The sequence below is a fragment of the Tribolium castaneum genome, chromosome 10 (genome assembly GCF_031307605.1).
Source record: "Tribolium castaneum strain GA2 chromosome 10, icTriCast1.1, whole genome shotgun sequence".
Lineage (NCBI taxonomy): Eukaryota > Metazoa > Arthropoda > Insecta > Coleoptera > Tenebrionidae > Tribolium > Tribolium castaneum.
The window spans coordinates 6,902,621-6,929,585 of NC_087403.1; the positions used below are offsets into that span (position 1 = coordinate 6,902,621).

At 35.1% G+C, this 26,965-nt stretch overlaps 2 protein-coding genes across 5 annotated transcripts in view; both read right to left on the reverse strand.

Annotated features, from left to right (window-relative positions):
• The window catches only part of Dscam3 (Down syndrome cell adhesion molecule 3), a 45,875-nt gene extending 25,379 nt beyond the window's left edge, over positions 1-20,496 (reverse strand). The window contains exons 1-4 of one of the 2 annotated variants that reach the window (XM_064359532.1): positions 20,340-20,496; positions 12,720-12,793; positions 6,035-6,206; positions 2,813-2,955 (exon numbers count right to left, since the gene is read on the reverse strand). In XM_064359532.1, coding sequence (XP_064215602.1) covers positions 2,813-2,955; positions 6,035-6,206; positions 12,720-12,762 — 358 coding nt within the window. In that variant the 5' untranslated portion in view covers positions 12,763-12,793; positions 20,340-20,496. The remainder of the gene's footprint in view (positions 1-2,812; positions 2,956-6,034; positions 6,207-12,719; positions 12,794-20,339) is intronic. The other variant, XM_064359531.1, reaches the window with a different exon arrangement.
• Positions 20,497-23,997: 3,501 nt separating this feature from the next.
• Positions 23,998-26,723, reverse strand: GLS (Glutaminase). 3 transcript variants are annotated; one of them, XM_008202439.3, is made up of 13 exons: positions 26,540-26,723; positions 26,444-26,484; positions 26,346-26,387; positions 26,192-26,300; positions 26,025-26,143; positions 25,819-25,948; positions 25,531-25,774; positions 25,357-25,478; positions 25,149-25,307; positions 24,925-25,101; positions 24,636-24,767; positions 24,433-24,587; positions 23,998-24,389 (listed from the first exon to the last, which is right to left on the reverse strand). In XM_008202439.3, exons 1-13 carry the CDS (start codon positions 26,651-26,653, stop codon positions 24,107-24,109), a joined length of 1,827 nt encoding a protein of 608 aa, XP_008200661.1. In that variant the 5' UTR covers positions 26,654-26,723; the 3' UTR covers positions 23,998-24,106. The 3 variants fall into 3 exon arrangements, with proteins under 3 accessions (XP_008200661.1, XP_967231.3, XP_008200662.1); XM_962138.5 differs by having other exon boundaries at positions 26,192-26,276; positions 26,540-26,722; XM_008202440.3 differs by lacking the exon at positions 26,346-26,387 and having other exon boundaries at positions 26,192-26,276; positions 26,540-26,722.
• Positions 26,724-26,965: the final 242 nt, after the last annotated feature.

Here is a 26,965-nt window from a genome sequence, read left to right on the forward strand (position 1 = left end):
TTAAGAAAAGTTTCCTAAAATCTGGTTTCTATCAATCAGTGACCTAAAACGTTGAGAAAGAACAAAAATTCTTGATCAAGCTCAGAATGTGCGATCCTATTATTTATAAGTAATAATAGTTCAGTCAGGTGCCACAGATGGAAAAGCGTTAATTCACCAAATTATTTTTATTTTTACACAAAACACACCTGCATTATTCAGTTAATTCTGTTACCGTATGCATATGTCCACTGAATTTGTTTACAGTTTTACAGGTTTCGTAACTTTAGATGTTTTCTACACGAACTTTGTGAGAACAAACTGTGGAAGTTCTACGTGTGGAGAGAATGTGTCACTGTCTTAAATATTTAACCACAAAATTAAAAAATAAAATGTTTGATTTAGAGTGAAAAATCTTGATCTGTGCTTGCGTTGAGTATTCGCAACTTTCTAGTTTAATCAATATTATCGCCTTTTTCTGTGTGCGCGTTCAAGTTTGTTATAGATAAGCTCACTGTTCAGTGTTCACTCCCAACTTATGAATTCTTCTTAAAAGAGCATTATCATCGGATTTTAGACTTGAGCAAATATTTTTTTCACTTTTCTTTCAATGCATTTATCTTTTCTTGTTAATGAATTTCACCTAGTTAGTGTAGCATTTCTTCCAGCACTATTAGCAAAAATGAGTTAAAAGTCAAGTTTTAACTCGTTTGCATTCTAATTCACAATTATTATGCTAAACGAGTTACTAAGCAAGTAATCTAAATTTGATTATTCTTGAAAAAATGAAAAATACTATGATGACGTCGTGGCTAAAATATGTACGGAGGTGAAAGCCATAAAAATTAGTTTATTGTTCATAGTGGTCGTGGCAATGGTTCACATTTCACAATAGTTGAATGGACATTTTTGTATTTGTCCTGTGATTCAAAAATTCAATTTCCGTGACTTCAGAGAGGAAACTTTGTCTATCGGACGGGAAAAAAATACCTGTGATGTCGTTATTCAAAGCGCTTCTCGAAGCTATTCCGAATGCCTGTAACGTGGTCCTCTGGATCATACAAAACTATACGAAAGCTCTCACACGGTAAGAGGATAGAAATCGCCTTAATTCCAAAGAATACTGTCTTCGTCGTATATCTTTAATATATAGTAGTATTAAACTTATACCCGAGTCCAAGGTCTCACGGGGTGATCTATAAGTTACTGCTTCCATTAAAGATTTATGAAGAAGAGTTCGGAAATGTGACACGGCGTTATTTAAATGGAATTTTCGATAACGTTTTCTGAAAATCGTATATAGAACGCACCCCGAGGGACACTTCGTAATCATGCAAACTATTAAACATCAATTGGGGGATGCTTGAAAACTAGCTAAATTGAGTTTTAACAGAATTGCGACAATTTGATATGCAATCGAACGTTACGTTTATATTGGCTGCATCGAATTTCCACAGAGAATATTCAAATATTAAGCTGTAGGGGTAGATTTAAGAATTTGTTTGCTATTTAAATTTGCATTACGTAAACAGCGAACGAGCGAAGGGTGTGTGTCTGGATAGTGTGGATAAATGCTTGAATGCACACTTAAAAAGCTGAGAGAATGAAAAATTGTTGGGCATTCAAAGACGCCTTTCACTCCATAATAACACCAGTTGAGATTCTTCCTGATTGATCTAAACGCTCATCATTTTAATATTCATTAACTCCTGCATGTCGGCAAACCAATGCCAAGAATCGGTTTATAAGCCAATTTCAAAGAGTCACTTGTTATTGTCAAGGAACAGTTTAATTTTTCTGTTCCAAACAGCCGCCAAAACGCTAACACATTTTTAACAATAAAGTAATCAATCAGCAACTAGTAAGTCATTCAGACTGTAAACTGTCGCAGGATCACTCTTGAGTTAATTTAGAATTTCTCGATTATGCATTATTGTATAGTGAACTAAATCAACATAAAAAATGTTTTTTTGTTTTTACTCCTCTCCGAACTAGATGGTTCGGAACCATTATCATTATTATCAGTAAAAATCGTGTGCTGCCGGTGGTATTTTGGAGCAAGTTTTAATTTAATTAAAAAATGTGTTTGGTTGGGATTTGGGGTAAAACGTATTTAGAAACGAGCATTGTTTACGAATGTCACTGATGAGTAGTGATGAGGTTGAATGTTTTTCACCCCGATTATCAAATTGGGCAAAGATGTGCACCGGAGCTGAAAGTTGAAATTAAAGTCAAATGATTGTAAGACTGTCCACACGGCTTGACTTGAAACCGAGGTGGCTATAATAACGTGCAAACGCACTTTGTAGATGCCGAGATTGGTTTAAAGCAGAAACTAGCGCAGCGATCGGAAGGAAAATGTTTACGTAAACCGTCAAAACATGTTTCGTGTGTCAATTTGCATCGTACAATTTCAGATGCTAGATAAACAACAATTTGCGTGATGTAATTACAACAAATACAAAACCGGCATATTTAATAACGGCGCTTAACACTTAACAACACTTTGAATAGTTAGTTATTAAGCTTCGATGTTTCCGTTTTATTTCCTCATAAATGTGTCTCGTGCTATGTACTACCGTCTAGGGAAATCACAACCGCCACACGTTCTATTATTCAGCAGAAATGGAGGATGCGAGCTACGACCTACGCCGATCGAAAGGTTGCCGTCCACGTGTCGGAATAATTAGAGAATGCTGTCGGCTCACATTTCGCATTTTTTGAAAAATCATGCTCATTTTCTCCAAAACCGAGAAATATTTTATTGGCTAAGATTAAGTATTTGGCGAAAGTTATGAACAGCTGCCGTGGCATCAAAATAAGGTGCTCTTACCGGCTCTTACATTGACGTCTCTGCTGAGGATAGTGCCAGCTAAATTAGATGCTCTGCAACGGTAAACGGTGGAGTGGACGTCCTTTCGATAATCTTCGGCTCTAAAAGGTGGAAAGTATAAAGTTCCATTACCCAGTGATTGTCTGAAAAATAAAAACATGCATAAACCTTAAAGCACTCATCAGCCGTCACGACTCGGAACTTAGTAAAATGGATTTACCCTTCACAATTTTTACAAAATACTAAAACTACTATTTTTAACGAATAAAGTTTGATCAAAGGTGAACGCAACGTAAGTATACATATGTACTTGCACGATCGCTTTTTAGACTTGATGCATAAAGAGGTTCAGTAATTTGATAACGATGATATATTATATGTGGAGACACAATAGACGTGGAATCAGGATCACCCTGATGATAAGCTTCTGCATTCATTTTGCAGCTCGCATAGCCTAACATAGTGGTCGTTTGCAAACCAATTTGAATAACGGAACGGAAAACGTTCTTTTCAGTCTAGACCGAGTTAACAGATCCGACATTGATCTATGGGTTCTTTTTTATTTAGAATTTATGGGAGGCGGAAATAGAAGCATTGTTGGCATGTAATTGATGCCACATACCTCAATAATAGCCTATTTCGTCTTATAAATTAATATTTGACTTAGTTTCCATTAGTATGCTAGTTTATCACCTGAAATAATTTCTTGAAACAACATTAAATTAATATTATCAAACTAACCCGCATGCCATAAGTAACAAATGACACTATATATACTCGTATGTGACAGTACCGAAAACAGATAAAATTGGGAAAATCGAATTATCACAGAGGAACAAAGAATCGATCCAGTTACAATGTGTCCTTTTCTATCTATATTCTATTCTATGGTATAAATGCATGATCGGGCAGACTAATACGTGTATCTGGGAGTGGCGAATGTCACTCACACGTCCAACAGTAGACACATAAATAACATAAATATTTATGTCGCGGGGCAAACTGATGGTTGATATATTTTCGAATAATTTTTAATTCGCTTAACGAAAGTGTTTGGCCATTCTAAAGGATGACCTAATGATTTTTTAATACAGGGTGCTCAAAAACTGGCGCACCAACTCAGTGGTACATTACATACGTTATTGAGAAGCAAAAGCAATTACGGGAAAAATGTTGAAAAAATTCCTAAAGTCATATTTAAAAAAATCTGGAGTTACAAACTTATTGTGTTAACTTCTTTAGTTTTCATTATTTTTTTATGTTTCATACCTGGTAATCGTTCCGTAACAAAACGATGAATAATTATTTTTAAATTTACTCTCAGACTTTAACAGTTTTTTTAATTTAAAAAATTAAAATTCATCCAAAAAATCACAATGTGTAGATGTGACAACACAGGGAATTTCCTAGGAAACCGTTTCAAAAATAATTTATTTTTATTGTTGCTCAAATTCTATTGCGATCATGACTGTTAAACAACGTTGCCACATATCATTTATCTAAAATACGTTATTTATCAATAATTTTAATACAAAGAATTTTTTTACTATTTTTATGTGTAACCAGTTCTCTACCACACACCATTGAGTTGGTGCGCCAGTTTTTGAGCACGCTGTTCAATAATTGTTATTATGCATAATATTGGAGTTGCCATAAATACAGTGGAACTCCTCTGTATAGAGTAATTTTTCAATTAAAGGACTCTAAAGCTTCGAATAAATACACAAAATAAAGTATTAATATAATTTATTAAGAATGATACATTTAAGTATGCCTATGTTTAACAGTTTTCCAACAATTCAATATTTTTTACTTTTGTGGCTAAAAAAGATTCCTGATGACTTTGTGTGAATCTTGCTGCAGTGAATCCGAAATGAATGTTCCTAGAACCTAACAAAAGTGCACTAAACCTATTTCTTATTATAATATAACTTTCACTTCTCTTCGTTATATCCGAAGCCGGATTCGTTATAACCGAGTTCCACTGTACAAACTTGATATATTTTCACCTGTGTTTAACCACTTTGTGGTTTGGTGTGTTGGACTAAAACCGTGTTTTTGTTCATCATTTCCATACACCATAGTTTTGGATAATGAGCCAATTATCAGTGTACCGCCTTTTTATAATATATTATGTATGAGCAGTACAAGTTGACGAACAAAATACAATTTTCCTCTGTTTGAGAAGATCTAATTTATGTGTAACTGAATAAGTTTGTTTAAGTTAACGAAAAAAGTAAATAAAACTAGTTTTAGTGGATCCGTTAGCAGCATCAATCTTTGAATTCTCGATCTGTCTACTGGAGCTTATTCCGGTTTCCGGGTCGGTCCCATACATTTATAATAGACCTGCCAGAGTCCATTATTTATACGGCTCGTTGTGTCACATGTATCCCAATATCGATCATTGCAAAGATAGAAACGAATTCACCCACAGAGTTGACATTTGCATTCAGGCAGGTCACGCAAATTCGTAGTGGCTGGTTCAAGTAACTGAAGGGTTGATACAGCTGACCCACTTCATATACGCTATACATACACTAATTTAGTTACACCGTCTAATAACATGAATTATGGGAGTTGACGGCGGAAAATAGAAATTCTTTCAAAGACGCTGTTTTCACCCTAATGATCTCCTCAATGAGGATGCAATGACGAGACGTCGAGTGTAAAATTTTTAAAGAATTTTAGTTGGATGTGGCTGGAATTTGTGTTAATTATGTCTTGTTTGCGATCCTACAGCTTTAATCACATTTTCGCCGTTGGATGAGCCTTTTTTATTTAGAAAATAGAATAACGAATGAATCCAGCAATGGATAATAAAGATATGGTGTGACACGATACAAATCCCTTTTGCAAGACACGAACTGATTATACAACATGAAGAGTGACATGATAGCCGCTGAAAACTAAGAACCTAGTCTCTTTACCCTTCGACACCAATTAACATAAAACCTTAATTCGCTAAGGCGATGAGGCGGCCTCCCAACTTGGATATTCTAGCAAGGCTCGATTTACTTCCAGGCCTCTTGGGGCTTGGGACACCCTTTTCGCTCGACTAAAGTTGTACACTGTCGACGCGTTCACCTTCATCAATTACGCATTGTCTCAAATAGAAATTTATTTATCACATCTTCCTAAACAGTGGCGTGAAAATTACACGTGCATAGTTTCCATTGCAAGGGCACCTCTTTAAATATACTGCTGGAAGGAGTGACTTACCTAAGCCCAGGCACAGCGGTGACAGTTTGGCCATCCTGTAGCAACCAGTCCACCTGGGGTGTTGGGGACCCATGTGCGGAACAACTCACCTGCGAGCCTGTGGTATTTGAAAAGGTGAGGTGAGCAGGAGGCTCCAGTAAGAAGACCGGCCCGTGGCTTTCGCATACAGCCTCTGAAACGTGATCGCAATATATCATAAGCCATATTTCATACGAAAATGTTGCACGATTGCACATCATTCTCTCGTCACCTCGCACCAACGCCACAGCCGCCAAAATTAGCAAATCATTTGGTATTACAGCTGTAAAAACCACATTTTGAAAATTTTCCTTAAACGCAATTTTTAGCGGTTAAAATTGGATTATTTGACACCTTTTTTATTTTTCCCGAATTTCTAAATAAAGTTTTAAACATCCAACAGTTGTGTTTACTCTTCCTAATTTAAAATAGAATGTTTTTTAATTTTTTTTATTTTACATCTACAGATTTTTTGTTTCTCAGGCTTTCAATACTTTACCTTTTTAATTTCTTAATTTTCCTCCCCATAGTATTTCATATTATTCATTTCCTCAATTCGTTTTTTTTGTGGTTTTACTATACTATCTTATTAATGTATTCTTACTTTGCAGTTTCATAGTTTTTTTATTATCACTTTTTTAATCACTTCGATCTACAGAACTTTAATTTTATGCTTCTTTAGTTTTTCCAGTTTCTCAGTTATTTGAGTTTCTTACTTCTTCCAGAATTTCAGTCTCAATAGTTTTTAGTTTTTGTTTTTAGTTTCTCATCATTATCAGTGTCTGAACTTCTAATCTTTGAAAATATGCATACTTTAAGGCCCCAGTCTGTAGCTATTCTGCAAACTGTTACTGGCTCCGCAAAATAGAAACTCCCACAGTTGAAATTCTTCCGAAAGCCTGAAATTTATTTACGGTGTGTTTATTTTTATTTATTGTCTTTAGGTGGGATTTGAACAGACACACTGTATGAATTCCGGATTTATTTATTTGATTTTTTCACTTGTTATTCTCGTAGTTTACACCCAAGAGAATATAAACGTATCTTTCCAAATATTTCTGTTTGCACATTTCATAAAACCCTGACTTTACAGAATCACATTCTTTGGGCTGTTTGATTTGATTTGATTCTTTTGAAAACTAAAACATCAAATCTAGCCTTATGCAGTTTTTAATCCTTTAATGCTTTCAAAAGTCCCTTAAATAATGTTGGCTTATTTATTTAAACAAATTTTGTGTGAGGTGGGAGAGAGAGTTTGGAGTGTGGAGGTGAGTGGAGCAAACATATCGAGACGTCAAGTGCGGACGGAAGCCTTTCAAATGTATTGAACAAACATCTTTGTATCTAGATATTATTACGTGTGTCCGGTGCGAACGAGAAACGGGGTTGCAGGAGCGACGAATTTAACGACATCCTCAGTTTACATCCCCATTTAATTTAAACTTTAAAGGTGTGCTTAAGTGTTGACTGGATAAGTGAGAAAAAGTTGACGGTTAAATTCTCGTTGCAGGCTCCAACTTGAAGAAAAGATATCTGCTTGCGCAAGTCAATGAATGTGGAAGGTGAGGCCGCACGCTTCCGGCGGTTTATCACCTCCAGCGAATATTGGGAACTCTCTTGCAATGTATTGTAACGAACAGGAAATCGATAACAGTTTTATCTCATTTAGTACGTGATCTACTCAATGATAAAGTGGGGTCCACACTATACTTCAGTCAGCTCAACGTTCAGACGTTTTAATTTTTGCAACTATCGAATATCTGACACATTTTCGCACCCCTTTTCTCGCTCAAGAAAGTGCCTATCACAAAAGTTCCGTCAACAAACATATATTTTTTCCATGCTACATTTCTAGGCCTCGAATCTTCCAAATTAAACTGGCACATGTAAAATTGTATGTTAATGTGCGAATAGCCACGGATTTTTGTAAAGTTTATGCCTGCACTTAAAAATAACTCACAAAAAATGTAATAAGCCATTGCTTTATTTGCCAAAATAATAAAAAAATTGTGAAAATAAAATTTAACGACAAATACACAAACTGGTAATAAGGCCAACATCAGACAAATGAAAATTTTACTGTTTCTAAAGTTCAGTATTGAGTTTTATTACTTGGCATAAAATTGTCTCAGTTTAAAAATTTAGTATCAATAATAAAGCAAAGCCTAATGTGTGCATGTTTTCGCCAATACCGCGATTATCGAGTGTATTCAGTCTATAAGTTCAAATATTTATGGAAGGTATTTTTTTCATATTTTTGGAAAAAACAAAACGTGGAAAAATGTAGGCTCATTTCCCCTATTCATTCAAAACTAATTTTAGGAGATGAGATGAGAAACGATAGATTGAACGAATATTTGCGACCGGGAATGATCACAGCTCAATCTTGCTCTATCCTTTTCTATTAAACTGATGCTAATCTCATTAACTTCTGGAGTTATATACAAACATTGGCTCGGTGTTCTGCAATCACATTAAATTCAAAATTCCACGAAACAAACATCTGTTTGAGAACTAAGTTACATTTGGAATCAATTTTAAAGTAATAATATTTACGCTAGGAAATTAAATTCGTGCTGAAATCAATTCGATTGGTCAAATGTGTCGTTATCATGCACTTTCATTAACTTAAACACACACACATGCGTGTTGTGTAGAGTTTTTCGAGAGCATTTAAAACGTCCAATCTGCTCTATTCACCTAATCAGTGATTTATTTCTATACTTCAGTTTCAAAGGAATAAGCCTACCCGTTAAGTCATGCTTAAAATTCATAGAATTTTTAGCCTGTTTGCAGCCAAAATTCCCTTCAGTGTGTTTTAAAAATCAGTTCCCGAAATTGAAAAATAACACAGAATGATCTTTGAAACGTGATTCATGGTGATACTCGTGTGCGGAAGATGAATAGTTTCAAGCCCTCTATCGCTATCGCAAATGCGTGCGCTCTGTTATTTGTTATCACTATTATCCAGTTATCACAATGGCTGGTAACCACCGCTTATTAAGCCAGCAACATTCAACTCTATCCGCACGACAGACCAATCACAATTAACTCCACTACTGCAAAAATATCCCCTAACACATCCTGCACAATGCCAGATCTTCCCTCTGGAGTCCAGAAAATCACACTTGACCTCATTGCTGAAAGCTTCAGCAAGCATGATCTCAAACCGATCATTCTTTAACAATATTTCTTTGTGTACAGAGTTGACACTTTTTTATTCCGTCCTCTCTGGAAGAGACAGAATCAAGCACATTCAAATAGAGTCAGGAAGGATCCTTTCGTTTGCATCAGACACGATTGCTTGCTTCACTTCTCTAGTACGTGATTTAACAACGCACGGGATTAACGGAAATCGAAAATGCAAATTTCAGACTATTGACTCTTTTCGAAGGGACTTTGGTATTAACAGAACAATGAAATAAAAATTAGATTAATTACATGTTTATGGCGATTAGAAAAGCCTTAGGTACATAAAACCGGCGAAATGAAGTCAGGAATGCGATTTCCCTTCGGCCGCGTTAAATTCAGATGCGATGCTTTCGTATGGATTCCCTCCTCTTTTATTTAGTTTTTCCATGTCATTGATAAACGAATCTTCTCGATTGTTATTCTATTGAATTGGGTAGATCACGGCTGTGTGCTTGGTCATCAGCTCGCAGTGCATTGCAGACAATGCCGTTATTAAATTGAAACATCGATAGACAAATTTTCTACCAAATTATTTTGAAAAAGTTTCACCGAATTACTATAGCAGACTTCCAGCAACAGGGAACATCAGTTGGTTCTTTTCTCATATTTAAAACATTAACACACGTAATTGAGCCTGTAACTGAATTGTAAAAAATAGTTTTAAAAATATCTAATTTCAAATGAGCCAACCAGGAAGCCAAATTTACAGGGGTATACTGTTACCTCCATTATTTTTTATTTGATAGGTATTTAATGCAGAAAAGCTGATTAGGAGAAAGCTTCAATTTAGTAAAATTAAATTAGGTCTGACATAATGTAATTTTATGCATGCGTAGTCGCTACAAAATTTCATTTGAATATATTAAAAAAATAAAAAGTGTATAAGAGGGTTAGGAACGGTTTCGCTGTCACTGTTTAATATGATTAGAATGCAATTTACTGTTTTATTTTCCGCTTAACACGTATAAAGTTACAATATACAATATTTTTTGAATGTAGCAAATTTTATAACTACTGATATCTAATACGCCAATGCATTTTTAACGAAGCTAATGCAAAACTAGTCCTATTTTTGTTGTTCCGTAACATTGTTTACAAAAGTTTCATAATACAAAATAGTCTTGTGTCCGAGATACGAAATTTAAACGAGATAAATGCAGAATATTACTGCACAAAGTTACTGTGAGGAGAACAATAATTACAAAGGTGCAAACTGTGCATTATGCGCAAATTAACAATAAAAATAGAAGAGTCTTATCGGTGTTTCCCATTATTTTACGCGGACTAGAGAAAAACCTGGTTATTGACCCACTGGACAAGCACAGTGGGGTTAGCACTTTGGGCCAACTGTCACCTTCAATTCCCAGTCACAAATTCATTAATTTCGGATTCTCTGCTGGTAATTAGGGCCGGCCGTCAAATCCTTTATTAAAGGTTGGCCGGAGAGCACATTGCTACAAAAGTAACAGGTCTTAACCAACTTATGTAAGCTGGCTACTTTGGAAATCCGTGCTAAACAAATGCCTAATTTACAAAACGATTAAAGCTGTAGGTCTGATCGATTTTCTAATAAATAGTTGGTCAAACAAATCGTAATTTCAAAGAGTAAGTTGCGGCCTGTATTTGTCTAAAGAGAAGAGGGTACTACGAGATATTAAACCCCACGGCGGTAGCAATTAGGGGAGTGGATCATGTTATCGTCATGTTACGTCCAAGGCGACACAACCATCCCGCCCCTGTTAGCTCATGAAATTGTCTAGCGTCATAGTTGCTTTCCTACCTAATAACATTTTATAATGTGCGGTTGCCACTCTGGCCACCTAATCTATGGTATTAAAGATGAGACGTCAACATAAATAACGCTCCACTTCGGGCACAAAGACAAAGTAAACAACTTGTAGGCAAGAGCAAACTAAATTAGGCTAACACTTTCAAATATTTTCAAAGGAGCGAGAATACAGGAATTAGACATATAGCCATCATATCATTCGCTTGATGTTGTCTGCATCAGTGCCACTCAAACAAACTGTTGGTCCAATTTTCTACTTTTTTCTACAATGCGTTCAAAATCAAAGTAGTTATAACTTGTTTGCCTTCAATTATTCACTCTGCGTGTGCTTCTTGTTTTGCTTCTAATTTCTTTCAAAGCTTGTTTTTCACAGTTGTACTGTACCCACTAGATGAATATAATTTTAACGAACATGTCAATTATTATTATCGTTGCTGCTTCCTCTATTCTCGTTGTTGCTACCCTTGAAAGTGTTTTTGATGCAGGTACGTACAATTCAATTGATCAATTTTATTCCACATGGTGGTTGCTAACAACCAAAAAAATATTTTGTTAAAAAATCGAAGCGGACGGAAAAATTTATTTTGATAATTTAGGACGCTTTTATTTTTAATTTTTCATTCGAGCTTTTAGTTCTCCATCTATTTTTGTTTGCTAATTACGTCTAAAAACTGAGCATCGGCTGCAGAAATGCATTTAGAATTTTGACGTTTCTGTTTGAATAATGGAAACAACAGTTATTGATTTTTATGCCATCAGTAAGGTTTGTGATTTTAAAATCATAAAAAATTATGAAGCACCGAGGCCGCTCGGAAAATTATTAGTAATGAAATGATTAATGTGCAAAAATTATATAAAAATATTTCCCCTCAGGTAGGTGTTTCTTGGAGGACGTCATATAGTCGGGTATTGTTATATGGAAATGGTACGTCCTGTGTTCATCCTGCAGGATATGGAAACTGAGTCGGTCCATTATGGGTTGCAACTGCCATATCGACGTGTAAATTTCATATTAACATGTTTAATCCAGCGTAGCCTCTCTCGCTTCGTAACACAGGCATAACCTAACCGGATTACCACATGCAAATTAGTGACTGATGAGTTAGAGAGCTATAGACAGTGAGTGTGTCGGTACATACATAAACGCATATAATGACCCAATAATAAGGCATAAGGTCGATTAATGCAGTAACGGATAAGTGTGAATGCCTGGAATGAAAGGGCAGCGCAAGACAGCCCGGAATAGGGATGGAAGGATGTGGTGGCCTCTTTTGTGCTCCAATCAACACGTTATAAATGTGCATTTAGATTCGGCACATTTCCACGCGGTGGCTGTTCGGTATCCAATTTAAGTGAAGCAAAGGATGAGTCTGCAAAAGTTTCATTCGGTTCTCTTTATCTAGAAGAACATTGCGCAGAGAGCAAACAGTCGACATCAGCCAATATTTTATTCATGGTTTCTACTGTTGGCTCATCATCAATATTATTAGACGGGATGCTGTGTGGTCTCCGTTTGCCACCGCTTATGCCTTCCTGTCAATAACGCCATCACCTCTTATTATGCATTCAGTCGAGAAATTAAAGCCGCTTTTAAAACATTCCGATATCCAATTTGCTCAACAAAATCCTTATACATATCGAGATTACCAATAAGCAAGAAAAGAACTAGATTACGGAAGCACTTACCCAAAATAAAGGCAAAGACGAACAACAGCATCTGCACATACATTTAGCGCCGTTCACTTTAGCATCACCGGAACCTGCAAACAACAGACCCATCAATACCCTCCTCTCACCCCTAATTTTTTCCACTTCTACTTCAAACCCCTACAACAATTAAACAAAATAAGCTGAACGACACTATTACTATCAAAACTAACAAATTGATAGCTCTCCTAGCTTGGAGTTTGGCACAAAATAAATTAGTTTTTGAAATCAAGCTAAAAGCTTCATTCAACAGTCCGGTTGGTTCTTCGCTATGTAAAAATTGCAATTAGAGGAATATCGCTTTGAAGGCTGTTGTGTAACTTACACAGGAGCGAATGAAATGGATGAGAGCAGCCGCAGTTTGTCGATTCTGGTAAATTACATTATCTATTTTAATCCGTTCTACCGGACTTTGTTAAAGGTTCAGTTCAGAATGGAAACTGTCCGGTGTGCGAGTTCAGGTCAGAAAATTCATTCCTCACTTTTAGCGGAAGCCACCATAAAATATTTTGTTGTTTGTTCGATTTCATTTTACATCTATAATTATGTGTTTTATTTTCGTTTATTAAACCAATAAACACAGGTCAACGGTCTCTGTAAAACTTGATCATACGTTTATGCTATTGATTCGTGTTTAGGATTCATCCATTTTGTTGTATTTACTTTTCATTATCGGACTTTTATATCAACTAAAATTCAAAGCGTGTATTTTTCACCGACTTGCCCCAGAGACAATTCCATTACCGCTAGCTTCATCAAACAATAAAATGTTGCTACTTTTAGTTCCTTTTTAATAATACTAAGCGATAAATCAGCAATCCGCATAAATAAAAAAATCCAACGTTGTTTAAAAGGCAACATCTAATAAAATGTTGCATTATACTCGCAGAATAAAGTTTCCGTTTAACTCGCATTGTGCAGGAAGATAAAACAAGCAATCATGGTGAAAAAATGGACCGTTACAGTTTAGTTCAACTATTGAACTTTCAGCATAGAGCTACAGTCAATTAATATACAGTTCGGGGTAATGTTGGAGCGGGTCAGACTGTTGAATCAATGATATTCTCTGAATTATTACGCGTATTTTGCCCAATTAAAAAACTCCTAGTTTTTTAATCAATTCTAGCTGCGACTAAATATAGAACGTTTCAATATAATGTTAAAACTCGCCTATGGATGGATAATACATCCGAATATATGTAGTACGTAGCTGTTTCCTTGCACTCTATTAGATGAAGGTATCGATTGATCGGCGTAAAGTAGTCAAGTTACTCTCAGAATGAGGCCGAAATTTAAAGTTTTTTCGTATTTATTTGGCTCTCTTCGACCTGGCCTGTTCTTAGCTACAGGCTATACTACACATGTTTTTAGCGGTTTTCCAACTCTACAAACTAATATCTGACCGGCGAATGCTTCATTTGTCTGGACTCTATGATTGGGAAATATAACTAAGGATTAAATATTAAATATTACTGCAGTTTCATGGCTCTAAATGTTGTCAAGTGTGTTAGCTACATTGTTGTCTGTTGAAAGCAGCGCGCGGGATATTAATGTCGAGCTGTCGCGTATAGTAAGAAAAATGTATTTAAAATTTATAGTGAAATATGTACAACAATAAAAACGCGACTCATCTTTGTCGGACTGATTTAAAATAAGCGCCCAGTTGTTCAACAATAGGCAGCACTATTTTGTAATTAGCCGCCCCTATTAATTTCAGCATTCGAAAACTACAACGTTTGTTGCTTTCTGCTACAAATAAGTCGTTTAAAAACACCATTAGTTAACCATTAGAACCAATAGTGCTTGCATTTTTTATTGCGAATATTTTTACAGGGAAAATTGGAGATGTAAATACACAAAGAAAGATTAATTTTAATTGCATTGTTTTTGAAAATCGGAATTGGCACTCAGAAACAACGACGGTGGAAGCGTAAATACAGCAAACAAAGTTCAGTTGAAAAAGCGGATGTAAATTGTTATCCTTGCGAGTGTAGTACAAAGAGAAATCAAAGAGCAGTGATGCAGAAATTTGATAAACCTGCAATATGTATATTGAATTATGTTGAAAAATTAAAAATTTTTGTAGCGGAAATAACCAGATTTTTAATTTCAGCTAGTTCGTTCGAAACCTGCAAATGAGATTTAATTTTGCGATTGGGATATTTTGAGGAAAATTGGAGAAAACTTTGGGCTCATTTCCAGTGACTGATTTAGTGAGTCTTATATTCACTTCTACTCGTATATAATAATAATAAGACAGCACTTGTTGCTTTCAGCCTCAAACAGTGTTTGTAGGGGCGAGTATTCTCGACGCTTTTCATCTCTCTCTCAAACTTGAGTCTTTCGAGGCGTTTGTAATCGCCTTATGAATAATTACGTCATAAGACGCATTTATAGTCTTGTCAATGTATGATCAAGAAGATGAGAGTAGTTTATAAACTAATTACAACGTTCTTTGATCGATGGAGAGTTGAACCAACTAACAGTCTGAATCCTATTAGCACAGATCTCTAGACATTGATTGATGCTTTCGAATAATTTAGTTGGTCTACAACAAACCGAGTCCGCATAAAAAACCACCGACCAAGAAAATGGAACTTGACGATAGATGTACGGCTTATACATCTACCAAAGCTGGCATTATCAAGCGATAAGACCAAACCACGCTCCTTTAAATAGTCAATATTCCAGCGATCTACCTCCGCTTTCAAACTATTCGCAAAATCAAACATCTCGTCCAACCTCAAACTTATTACATACCTAAACATCAGGACGTTACGTTCGTCACCACTCTGTCATTACGTTTATCGTGTTCTAAATTATTATTATTCAATATTACAATAGCTACGTACTTGTGGAAGAGAATCAAATTACTTTTATAAACAAGATTTACGATAAATAAGTACGCAAAACCGTTAGAAAACATTTAATTTTATTCATTTAGTGGCAAAAATAAGTTGGTTATTTTTAGCCCGGCGCATCCACCAAATTTGCAAATTGATTTGGGCGTACAGGTCAGAATAGGAAACTAATAGAATTGATTTCAACGTTACATTTATTATGAACCACTTGCGTCTGGTCTGGAATGACTGTTCGAAAGTGTTTTAATAAGAGTGTAGCCCACTCAAATTTTTTGATGCCACATTGTGTAGTTGTTTGTGAATACGTGCCGATTGCATTAACTTATAATTATATCGTTTCTGCTCCATAAAAGTATGCCTTTTATCAGCCCTGAGACGAAGGCAGTCTCAGTTACTGAATGCAGTTTTAAAACATGTACATGCAGAATTTCATTAAAGCAGAAAGCTTTACCGGGCTTATCTGACATTACACATCCAAATTCGTTCGCTAAAGCTCTCTATTCTGGGCACATTTAAAAATAACTAACACATTTCGAATAAAGCCATTTCAGGACAGCTGTCCGTCTTAGAAACTGGCGCACTAAATTGGCCAATATTTGTTTTAATAATTAAAGTCTCAGTGAAAACTAAGTAGCATTTTTTAATTAACTTAATTGTGCGGGTCGTTAGCGATACTTTATTGAGCCTTATAACCATTATAAAACAATGTGAAGTGAGGGTAGCATGCAATCATTTCATTTTCCCTTGGTTGTCTTCTTCGTCATTCAGGATTACGGTCTTACTATTTTCCAATAATGGATTCGTTAGCAGTCGAACTGAAGCTGTAAATCATCGCCCTGTCAATAGAGCTGCTATTAATGAATGCGCGATCTTTTGAATTTTAAAGGTCGCTGGATATTACTTATAAACAAATATAATGCTTGTTACTTTCGGATTTTCGTTTGACGTTCTGTGGTGTAATGACTTCTTTAGCAAAAACCTGAGTTATAAAAAAGTTTCCATTTTTCGAAGTTCATAAAGGCTGCGTTAATGTCAAAGTAAAGTGAAGTGCATCAGTATAGACCGGAATAAAAAAGGATAAGCAAAGACGTCACTATTAATTCGCCTCCCACTCTAGTCCGCGTACCCTTCAATAGTAGAAAAGCATCGTTATTTACGTGTTTTATGTTCGAGTCTTTACTTTATTTATGTGCATCGAACGGAATTACAATATCGCGACCAACCAACAACATTACAAAAAAAATTAAAACTATTTTCTAAAATACGGCTTCTTAAAACATGCAGGCCAATAAAAGCAAACAAAGAAGTAGCTAGCAGGTTTAATAGCGCATTTGATTTTTACTTCAAACAGTCGTGGGAAGGAATTTGTCAAATTGCCAGAACTGTTTGATCCTTAACACGTTATGAGGTACAGTTGCCAACACGGATGTAATAGACATCTCGGGATTATTAATGATTGTAATAAGTGATATAACTAAATACCTAGTTGCGTTGCAAAAAACGAAATTAAAGTAACAGAGAGCGAACAGAACTTGAAATTAGAGAGATATAATTAGTTTGCTTATAAATAAGTTAATTCTTAATTACGAAGATATTTTAACTGAAAGCAGTTTCATCACTGGTAAACCGCTCAGAATTACCCAACCGAAATGAGCTACATGCATATTTAACTTTCAGATTCGAAGCAACACTCTAACCCAGTGTGTAAAGTAGAATATCTCTGTTAATTTTTATTTAGGATTAGAATTTAAAAGTTTTCCTCGTCAACCACTGCGAGAACTCATCAAAAGTCTCATTTTACTTTTGACAATATTTTTTCTCTCATTGTTAGAATTACAGTACAACATTTCTGGTAGTTCTTATTCTGAATCATTTTATTTATTGATTCTTGATAAAAGTCCGTCACGTAATTATCTCCTGCCTTCAGTAGATCGCGTTGAACTCGAGAAATCCGTCGCCGTTTGAGCAAAGTGTGTGAGTATTATATTAATTGGTAACTCAGTATGCCAATATTGCCAGTGCGATAGTGGTAATTAGTGTCGTAATCATAAATAACGTCCCCTTTGAGAAAATTAAAATAGATCGTATTACAGTGCAAACAAACCGTTAAGTGCTAAAATTAATTGCGATGAATCCCGATAAGTGGGACTGAGAAACCTTAAAACATTAAGCTTGATCTGACCTTAGTAACATTTAATTTAAGAACGAGACTGGGGATATTATCAACAAATGAAAAGGTTATTTCAGACATATAAGTCTTTTTAAATTAATTTATAATTACTAGCAACAATTACAAAGAGACGTGTTTGAGCATTTGAGAATTTGTTTTTTGTCCGAAGATCCAATGTGGTCACAAATAGAATACGTTGTTATTGTATACGTTCCCTATTGTTATAGCCTCACATACAAAAAATTGACGCTAATAACGAAATAATGCGTAAAAAAACGCTAGTCTCAGATTTCAACGTTACAACAAAAGTTATTTTCATTTTCTTCAAAAAATTTGTAAATACACATATATGACCTCAAGTTTCACAACTCCCTTCCTTTATTTTAAGTGTTTTAGCCATCGAACAAGAGGAAATACATGATAAGTACAAATCCCCAATATTGATTTTTAAGAATACTTTTCTTAATTCGGCTAATGAAATGTTTCCTTCCTGTGCAATTATCTGAATCTGTTTTAATTAATTAACATTGACTACAGGTGGTCCGAATGTTTTTGAGGCGACAAATCTACGGAAACGCCAAAACGCACAACCGATCAGTTGAAATTAATTTGTATTTGTGGTCCTGTTCGGTTTTTATTTTATATTGAATGTAATGTTATCAGATAATTGCAGCATCGTAGGTATAGTTTAGTACATCAAAACGTTTCGGTGCATATTAAGAGTTTTTTATCGTTTTATCACCCTGTTTCGTGAAAGAACTTAAGATTGTTTTATCAAAGTCATTCAAGTAAATTGTCAGCCTCGTGCTCGTACGAAGCTAGAGCCTCAATTGCGTTAGCATCAAATTTTCTTGCTCCACACTAGATTAAAGAAACGACTGGGTTTGAACGTTTTGTCGTTATGACAAAATTGCTAATTATTATCTTCTCAGAAACAAGAAACAAAAACGGTTTGGCAATTCTGTGTCAGTGGGTTTTGTTTGTATCGCCGAGGATAAAACTGTTTCAAATGACTACGTTTTTCCAAATGTACAATTGTTTTACAACAAATTAAAAAAACTGTATACATAATATGCATAATATACGTATCTAATGGATTTTAGAAATGTTCGAACTTTTTTTATTTAGTTTTAAGTTAAAACATTTTTAGTGAATACATGATAATTGGTTAAATTAGCCCTGTCTTCTAAATTTAATATTTGACCATTTATCTTGTAAATATCAGAACGTTATTATTTTATTATGATAAAATTAGACCGAAAACTTTTAAATAATGTTTCGCATTTCGTAATTAACGGCAAGTTGCTCACATTAAATAATTAAATAAAGCTTAGTGTCGACGCTGATACGGCGGTGTCTAAAACTCCTTTTACTGATAATAGTCGAAATTGACAAATTCCATATAAAAGGATAAAAAACTTTGAAACTTTTAAATTGTGCTTGAGTTAGGGAAATATATTCTGCTATCGATCGTTATGAAGTCAGATAAACATCCACTTTAAATTCTAATATCTAAAAAGCAGAAATCAACAAATTTTAATAAAATAGTTTTATTTATTAATTGTTTAATACTACACTCTAAAACTATGTTTTTTAAATTTGGTCAATTTTTTGTCGGTTTTATGCCCACTTAAGTTGTGATAATTCAATATTATCTGATGCTGAACAGTTTCTAACCCGGCGCATCCACCATTTTCGGTTAGTGTTGCAGACAAAAGTTTGTTGTGTGATATTTTAATGTCATAATATAGGTGTTTCACGAATTTCACAAAGCCTGCGCCTGTGAAATGCAATCAACAATACGTATTTCGATCCGAACTCTGTTTGAAATTTTGAAAAATTGGATAATTGTCAACCCTTTCAACATAAAACTGATATAAAAATAAAAAAGTCCGAAGTTAATTAAGACTGTTTATTGCAAAATCTTTATAGTTTATCACAGACGGCAACTGAAAAATATATTACTTTAGACTGTTGTAGAAGCTTATAGCCTAGAGCACCTCAGATTTAATCATGTATTCAGGACAAACAAAAACATAGAATCGCTATACTACACTCGTATCACAATTCGTGTATTATATCGTTTATTTGACTTTAACGCAGTGTTGTCAGCAATACGAAATCGTAAGCTTGAAATATTATTTGGTACAGTCATACATCAACGTAATGCCGGCTGATGTATGATATGAGACAATTTTCGATTCTAAACAAAAAAATCTTTTCACAATGTACAGGCCACTCGTGCTTTGTACGTTATTGTTCTCATATCGCGGAATTAAATTAACACCAATGTAATTCATTAGTATATTAGTTTGCGTTCACTTTCCGTACAAACGACAATTAAAGCGCAAAGGTCGGAGTGCTAGATAATATTAATGTTGATTAAACTGCAACTACGCCTAATAAAGCAACGATTAGCAGAAAGAAAACATCGTTATTGCTCCACCAAACAGGTTTTCGTACCAATTTTAATTTATACTGAAAAACGTGTGGGAGCCAAAAACTATGACCTCCAGGAAAAGTGGAATTTTTCCGAATTTCCTTTAACAAGACTTGGAGAAAACTTACCACGTGGGACACGTACTAAAGTGTCTGCACACAATGTGTTTCACCCGCGACGCTCGAGTTGCTACTGAAACATCAGCAAGGCGCATCCTGTTCAGGATGTCTGATCTTCTATCCAGCGTTGCGCTTGTGTCAGGATGATACTAGACCACATAAACAGTTTTTCTACTCCATATAACTACATAAAATTTGAACCACCACGTCGGTAGCCACCTAATAAGTAATTCTCTTGATTACTGGACCGCGTCATAAGAGACTATTTTTAATTAAGGTAAGTTATCCTCTTGTACTCATGTTCTTTCAGTCTGGATTTGCTATAACGAACGGCACGTATTTTGTTTGTTGAACTGATTAATGTAAGACTCTCGGCTAAAATAAAATTTTAATGAACATTATTTGTAAAAGGTGGTTCGTTATCGACGAAATCAATTCAATTTTTAGATCGGGTTGGGAAAATGGCACAGAGATTAACACAATTACTGTTTAATTTATGCTTTTGTTTTCTTATTTTTTATCCAGAGTAAATTTCCCATGTATTCGTTAGGCAGTTACGATGTCAACCACTATACAAAGCTGCATGTTGTTATTGTGACAAATGCATGGTTTAAATACATGAAGCGCACTTTTCTCTCCTACTCTGCTCACTTTTATAGCGGAAGTTGGAATGTCCGTCATGGCTAATAAATTTTGGTGCCATATAAATAAACGATTATATTCACTCACAATAGGATTCATTTGAATATACAAACAATATCCCTTTTACAAAAAAATGTACACAAACGACATGTACACAAAATGCTACGAAATTACATTTTTATTTATCAGACACTTTGCTTAGTTCTAGTGTCCGATAAATAATTTTAAATAAAATATAGAATTTTAAATATAAGTAATTGTTACTGTTGAAGTCAACAAAATTATATATTACTTGCCGTTAAGACGACAAAATAACCAAAAATAACCAGCTTTTGATGGCTTTTCTTTTCACCCACAAAAAGTAAAAAATGTTAAGAACCGGAAACAGGAAGCGATGCCACTTGCAATGTTAATATCCAGTAGGGACACTGTTCCTTCAAGAATCTAAACATTTTACAAGGTGCCGAAAGGGTGGTAAAATATCGTAGTGTCTCCCGGTGACGGCGATTGACTATAGTTGCGGAAATAGGTCACGTTAAATAAACGAATGCAAATGTGCTGTATATTTTACTACATCAAAGTTTGTTTGCAAATTTCAATTCGACGGATATTTATAGCGACGATTGAATATTTGAAAAAACTTAATTTTGGTCATGGATTTACTGAAAGTGAAAAAGTGCACTTAATTGTTGCTATTTTTTTAATTTTTTGAGTGAGAGCAATTAAAAATATACAAAACAAAAGGAACAAGGAAAGTGACCATTCAAAAACTAAAAACCAGGGAAAGGTGTAGTGAAAACTATGTTAGGTCCAACAAGTAATCGTTTTTCAGACCAGTGGGGAAATAAATTGAGATTACAGTGGAATGCCGGAAACGATTAATCAATATAATATTAACTGGTAAAAAGTAAATTCCAGCTTGGGGTTTCAGTCGAGCAATTACGTTCAGATCCAACGCTTTCGTTATCACTTCTTATTCATTTTATTCGCTTCTACGGTTCGTTTTCATTTAATAATTTCCTAAACATGCACAAATACCTCGATTCAGATTAATATGCCACTTCATATCCACTTTGTTTCGATTTTTTTAACACAATAGCTTCTTTCACAATTGTTTTCGCTTCAATTTCATGTGTTACAAAGTCTTAATTCACTTATAAAGTGTAAGTTAAAAGTAAGATACAAGACAATTACAATAAAGAGCCTATTTTTTGTATTTTAAATACAGAAATGTTATTGGTCGAATAAATCGTTTTGTTGAAAAAATTTGGTTTTATTAATAATAATTAATAACAAACATATTCTGCAATAAAATTTATCGAGCGATGACGAGGTTACATGTTAGAGGACAGCTGATTTATGTTGGTAATAATGGGGAAAATAACGATTAAATTTTATAATTAATTACAGAAACAATTGCCGCGGAAAAGCTGTAACTTCGGTCAAAGTATTTGCATTATGTTGGTTTTTTAATGTTGAACAGAAAATTACTTTTTTATTAGTTTCATCTATCTGAGATATTTGAATTAGCTAAAATTTAGTTCGATACCCAATCACACATTGATTTTGTCCGAGCAATCCATCTCCCGGTAGACACTAAACAAAATTTACTGCTACAATATGGGTCCGACTGTTTATTACTAGGTACTGAGAAATCGAGATCTTCGCGTCCTTGTGTCAGGTCGGAAATGGTACAGAGCTTTTGTGATACGAGTCATTCATTAGTCGCTTAATGCTAATAATGATATTAACATTTGCGATTTTGAGTAACATACAAATCAATTAATTAGGACCAGTATGTACACACTCCTTCTTGTTGTAACTCTGTCTAAATGAATAAAATCAATATTTTCTATTTGCTTTTCAATTTCCATTTTCATCTGTGACGCATGTATCGGTACGAAATGTACCAGTCCTGCTGAGCACAACAACAAATAAGTTATGTAGGAAATGTTAATTTAATCATAATTTTTTCAGATTTTTTCTCCTTACAATAATCAATTTGCCCCAAAAAATGTTAAATATTTAAATAAACCTAACAATTGACAACAATTTTTTTACAGGTCTTTTACAAAACATCATTATATTTTTTTAATTTTATTAATATTTTCAATTAATTAGTATTTATTATAATAAATAAGAGACAAAAATAAAGTGTTTTTTAACAAACGCTGATTTCTGTGTGATTAATAATTGTTATTTATTTATTTAAGGATAGAGTGAAAAATATTTTTTATGAGACTCATCGTCAAAAAACAAATCATTTCAAAACTAAATTTTAAACATTTATTAAGAATAATTTTCGTCTGTCCGAGGTTTTGAGAAAATAATTTTGGTCAAAACCGCTGTTAATTTATAAAATAATTTAAAATAAATACAATTATAAATATAAATAGATAAAATATGAATAAATTTTTTATATAATAAATAAATCTAACAAATTTATATCTTCCATATTATAAAAGATATACATTTGAATGACATTATGGAGCATTGTCGATTTTTTTAACTATTCGTTTAGCTGTGATAACAAAGCTGTTATTAAACATTGTCGAAAAAAGTTTAAGACTAGTTAAAACGAGTTTACGTTATTATTAGTTGTTATAAATCGTGACTTGTTACATTGATAAAATAACAATTTTATCTAAAAATCTGTACTTCAAACTAAAAATTTTATCATCTAGGAGTATAACCTTTATTCAGTCAGTCTGTGTAAGAGATTACTGAAACCTTGAACCGAAGCCATTTCATTTTTTTAAACAAGTATTTTAAGTCCAATATGCAGTTGATAACATGTCAAAAATCTTTTAATTCATTTATTTTCAAGTGAGAGAAAAATTATTCAAATTTTTAGAGATGATAGACCACACAAATTGAATGGATTAATTTCTGCATCAATAGTTTAGAGGTGCAAAGTGCAAACGTTGCGGTCTTTGTACACAGACCGATCTTCCGTGCGTAAATAACGCCAGAATGCAATATCTCGTTTAAAATCAAGGTTTTTTTAAGAAATGAAAGCCACATCAACGAATAGAAGGTTTATTGTCGTACTCACACAAACATTAAAAAATTATTGCAAACTTAGGAGAAAAATACAATACTGACAAAAACATGACTAAAATTTCCTAAATCATTTAGCTAAGCCCCGGAAGAGTTCCACCGGCCTTCATCATATTTTCCGAAGATCTTTGATATCGCTGGTCCCAGTCTTGTAAAAACTCCGCAACTGCCGTGTGTCCAAACGTCAGTGCTTCATCTAAGGGAGACCGTCCCCATCTATCTCTAATATCATGTTGTACGTTGCATTGTTGCAAGAGGAAATTAACGCAGTGGATATGCCCCTCTGCCGCTGCCAAATGCAGAGCCGTGCGGCCGTCATAGTCGGCCAGCGTCATGTCCATACCCGAAAGTTTATGCCTAGAAAACCCCTAAACTTGGGTCTTGAAGCCCAGCTAGTTACCTTCTAAGTCCAGGCAAATCGCCAGAAGCCGCCGAAAACAACAAATTAACCACATTCATGCCTTTCGTCTCGAATTTGTGTTTTCGAGGATCAGATTTGTTGGTCGAGTGTAAGAGATTGTCGTATCGGTGGAAATTGAATTTTTTTACTAACTCCTGTAAAGTTTTTGTAAAATTGATGCCATTACGTAATTAATCGCAAACCTCGCAGAACTGCACGCCCCGGCAGCTATTACCTAATGGATCCAGAGGTGGGGACCACAGGGATATCCCCATGACATTTGGGATCACCACCAGCAAAGCCCCACTCACGCCCGACTTCGCGGGCAGACCGACCTAATAATAGCATTTAATAAACTAATTTGCTAATTGGGCTATTAATATGCGAAATTGGGATTTTTTCGTTGACCGCCAACACGTAATTTTTAATTTTTTTAACTCAGACACGGCGAATTTTTTAGAGAAACGATCAACAAAAAAATCAATTAACAACCTTGAATGCAAATTGGCCGGAATAGTCGTACATTCCGCAGCTGTGCATCAGTGATAGCACGTCGCGGACGCTCTCCGATTTAAGGACTTTTTCCTCGGTTAACGGGCAAATTCCGCCGTTGGCCAACGTGGCCCCCATTACAGAAAGCGTATCGCTGCTCATCTCCAAAGAACAGCACTGAAGGAGAAAAGTTTGTTCCACGTACAATTTTTTTGTATAATCACCTGAAAGTAAAAATCCATGCATTCCTTGAAATTGGTTTTCTCGGGAAAACATTTGTGCTCTCTCATGTAGAAACCTAAAGCGTAATTCCGATCAGCCGCCTCTCTCTCCGACAAAAATACGGCGTTATTGAACCCCAGATCCTCCCCTCCTGCTAATCGCTAAATCGAACCAGACACAGAGTGATTTTTACCGCAATTGCAACATTACCACGAAATAGTTCAGCGTGTAGTCAAACTTCTCCGCGAGGGTCATTTCCGGGCCGGCGACGGTTTTGAGGAGAGCACAGACCAGAATCGCCCCAGCGTTGATCATGGGATTATGGGGTTTCTCTGCAAGGTACTACAATACATAAACGTTAACACACGCCGGCGCTAATTTTACTATTGTGGTCTAAGACCAGCTCGTTGAAATTCCGGCCGCTCGGTTCCTGTCCCACGTATTTATGAACCATCTCCTCCCCTAGCAGATCCAGCGCGATCCCGTAAGTCAGGGGCTTACTGCAGGATTGGATCGTGAACGGGATACCGACGTCTCCGATCGAAAACCGCTGCCCGTCGATTGTGCACACACTCACACCCCAATAGTTCGGATTCATCCGTTTCAATTGCGGAATATAAGACGCCACCTAAAAAAATGTGTCCCAAAGTGATGAATCGCGTAATCCATTACTTTGCCGTTCGTGTTCTCCTTGCACTTCCAGTAGATATCCTCCAGTTCTTTGCAAAAGTCTTGGAACTCGGGGATTATGAACTGGTGGCGGAACGCGCGAGAGATCAGACCGATACAAGGTGATACGATACTAGAATACACAACTGTTTTATTACAGATTGTTGCAATAATTGTCAAGACCTTGACCGAGTATTAAATTTGTGTACCTCCGAAAAGTTTCCAAATTTAGTCGTTGAGTGTCGGTCTGTTTTTGCGTGCGCTTTATAGCTTCCATCATTTCTTTCAGTCGCGGATCACTTTTGCGCAAACCGGTAGTCCTCAAAGCCTGGAATAATGCGACTAAAACTACAGTTATTGTAACATCGATTATTACTGAAAGAAATTTCCCGATGGAGAGTAACCCCGTCTCCTCGCTTTTGAACATTTCGAATAACGCATCCTCGTTCCTGTTCTCACCACTACAACAATGTACATATTTTTTACTAAATAATATAAATATCGGAAAATAAAACAAAAAAAACACTTACTAACGCATATAATTAAAGTCATGGATAAGGGAAAATTTTCTTCTGTAAAAATAAACCACAAAATAAAAACGCGCTAAAAATAAATAAAAAAGCAGTACCTATGCACTTTAGATGCAGAATTCGGTTGTTGGACACGATCCTAAAATTGTCTCAAGATGGTAAGTGCAAGACGAATAAATTAGAATATTACTTACGTTTTTTCCTGATTGTTTCACTGTTGAGAGCCGTTTTATTAGGGCATTGCCCGAGCTTACGATCAGTTTTTTATTTAAATTAAATAGCAACGATTTTGGTATTAAACTTTTCATTTTGTAAGTGATCGATATGTGACTATTTCGTAATGCGGCGTCGCAATCTGGTCGAACAGTAAAACCGCGCTGAAATAAAGCGCATGACTTTATAAACTCACAAGAGCGTTGCGTCATTTTTCGGGAAATGTGCTATCAGGATATCAGCACTGACTGCTCTCAAAATTCACACAAACTATTAATTATCTCTGCTATAATAATAAGAACGGTAAAACTTTTAAAATAATACATCAGCAGTTTCATTTGGGGCCCAACTGTGTGTAAAGTAATTCGGTGTACAATTCTTGCTTCTGTTGCTACTGATTTTATTGT

What these genes read in the sequence shown, in the direction of transcription:
- GLS (XM_008202439.3), bottom strand. Translation starts at nt 26,653, where the DNA reads ATGAAAAGTTTAATACCAAAATCGTTGCTATTTAATTTAAATAAAAAA. An exon ending in GCTGGTCTTAGACCACAATA is followed by an intron (nt 25,479 to 25,530) that starts GTAAAATTAGCG and finishes AGTACCTTGCAG; the next exon opens with AGAAACCCCATAATCCCATG. An exon ending in CCGGCCAATTTGCATTCAAG is followed by an intron (nt 24,768 to 24,924) that starts GTTGTTAATTGA and finishes TGCTATTATTAG; the next exon opens with GTCGGTCTGCCCGCGAAGTC.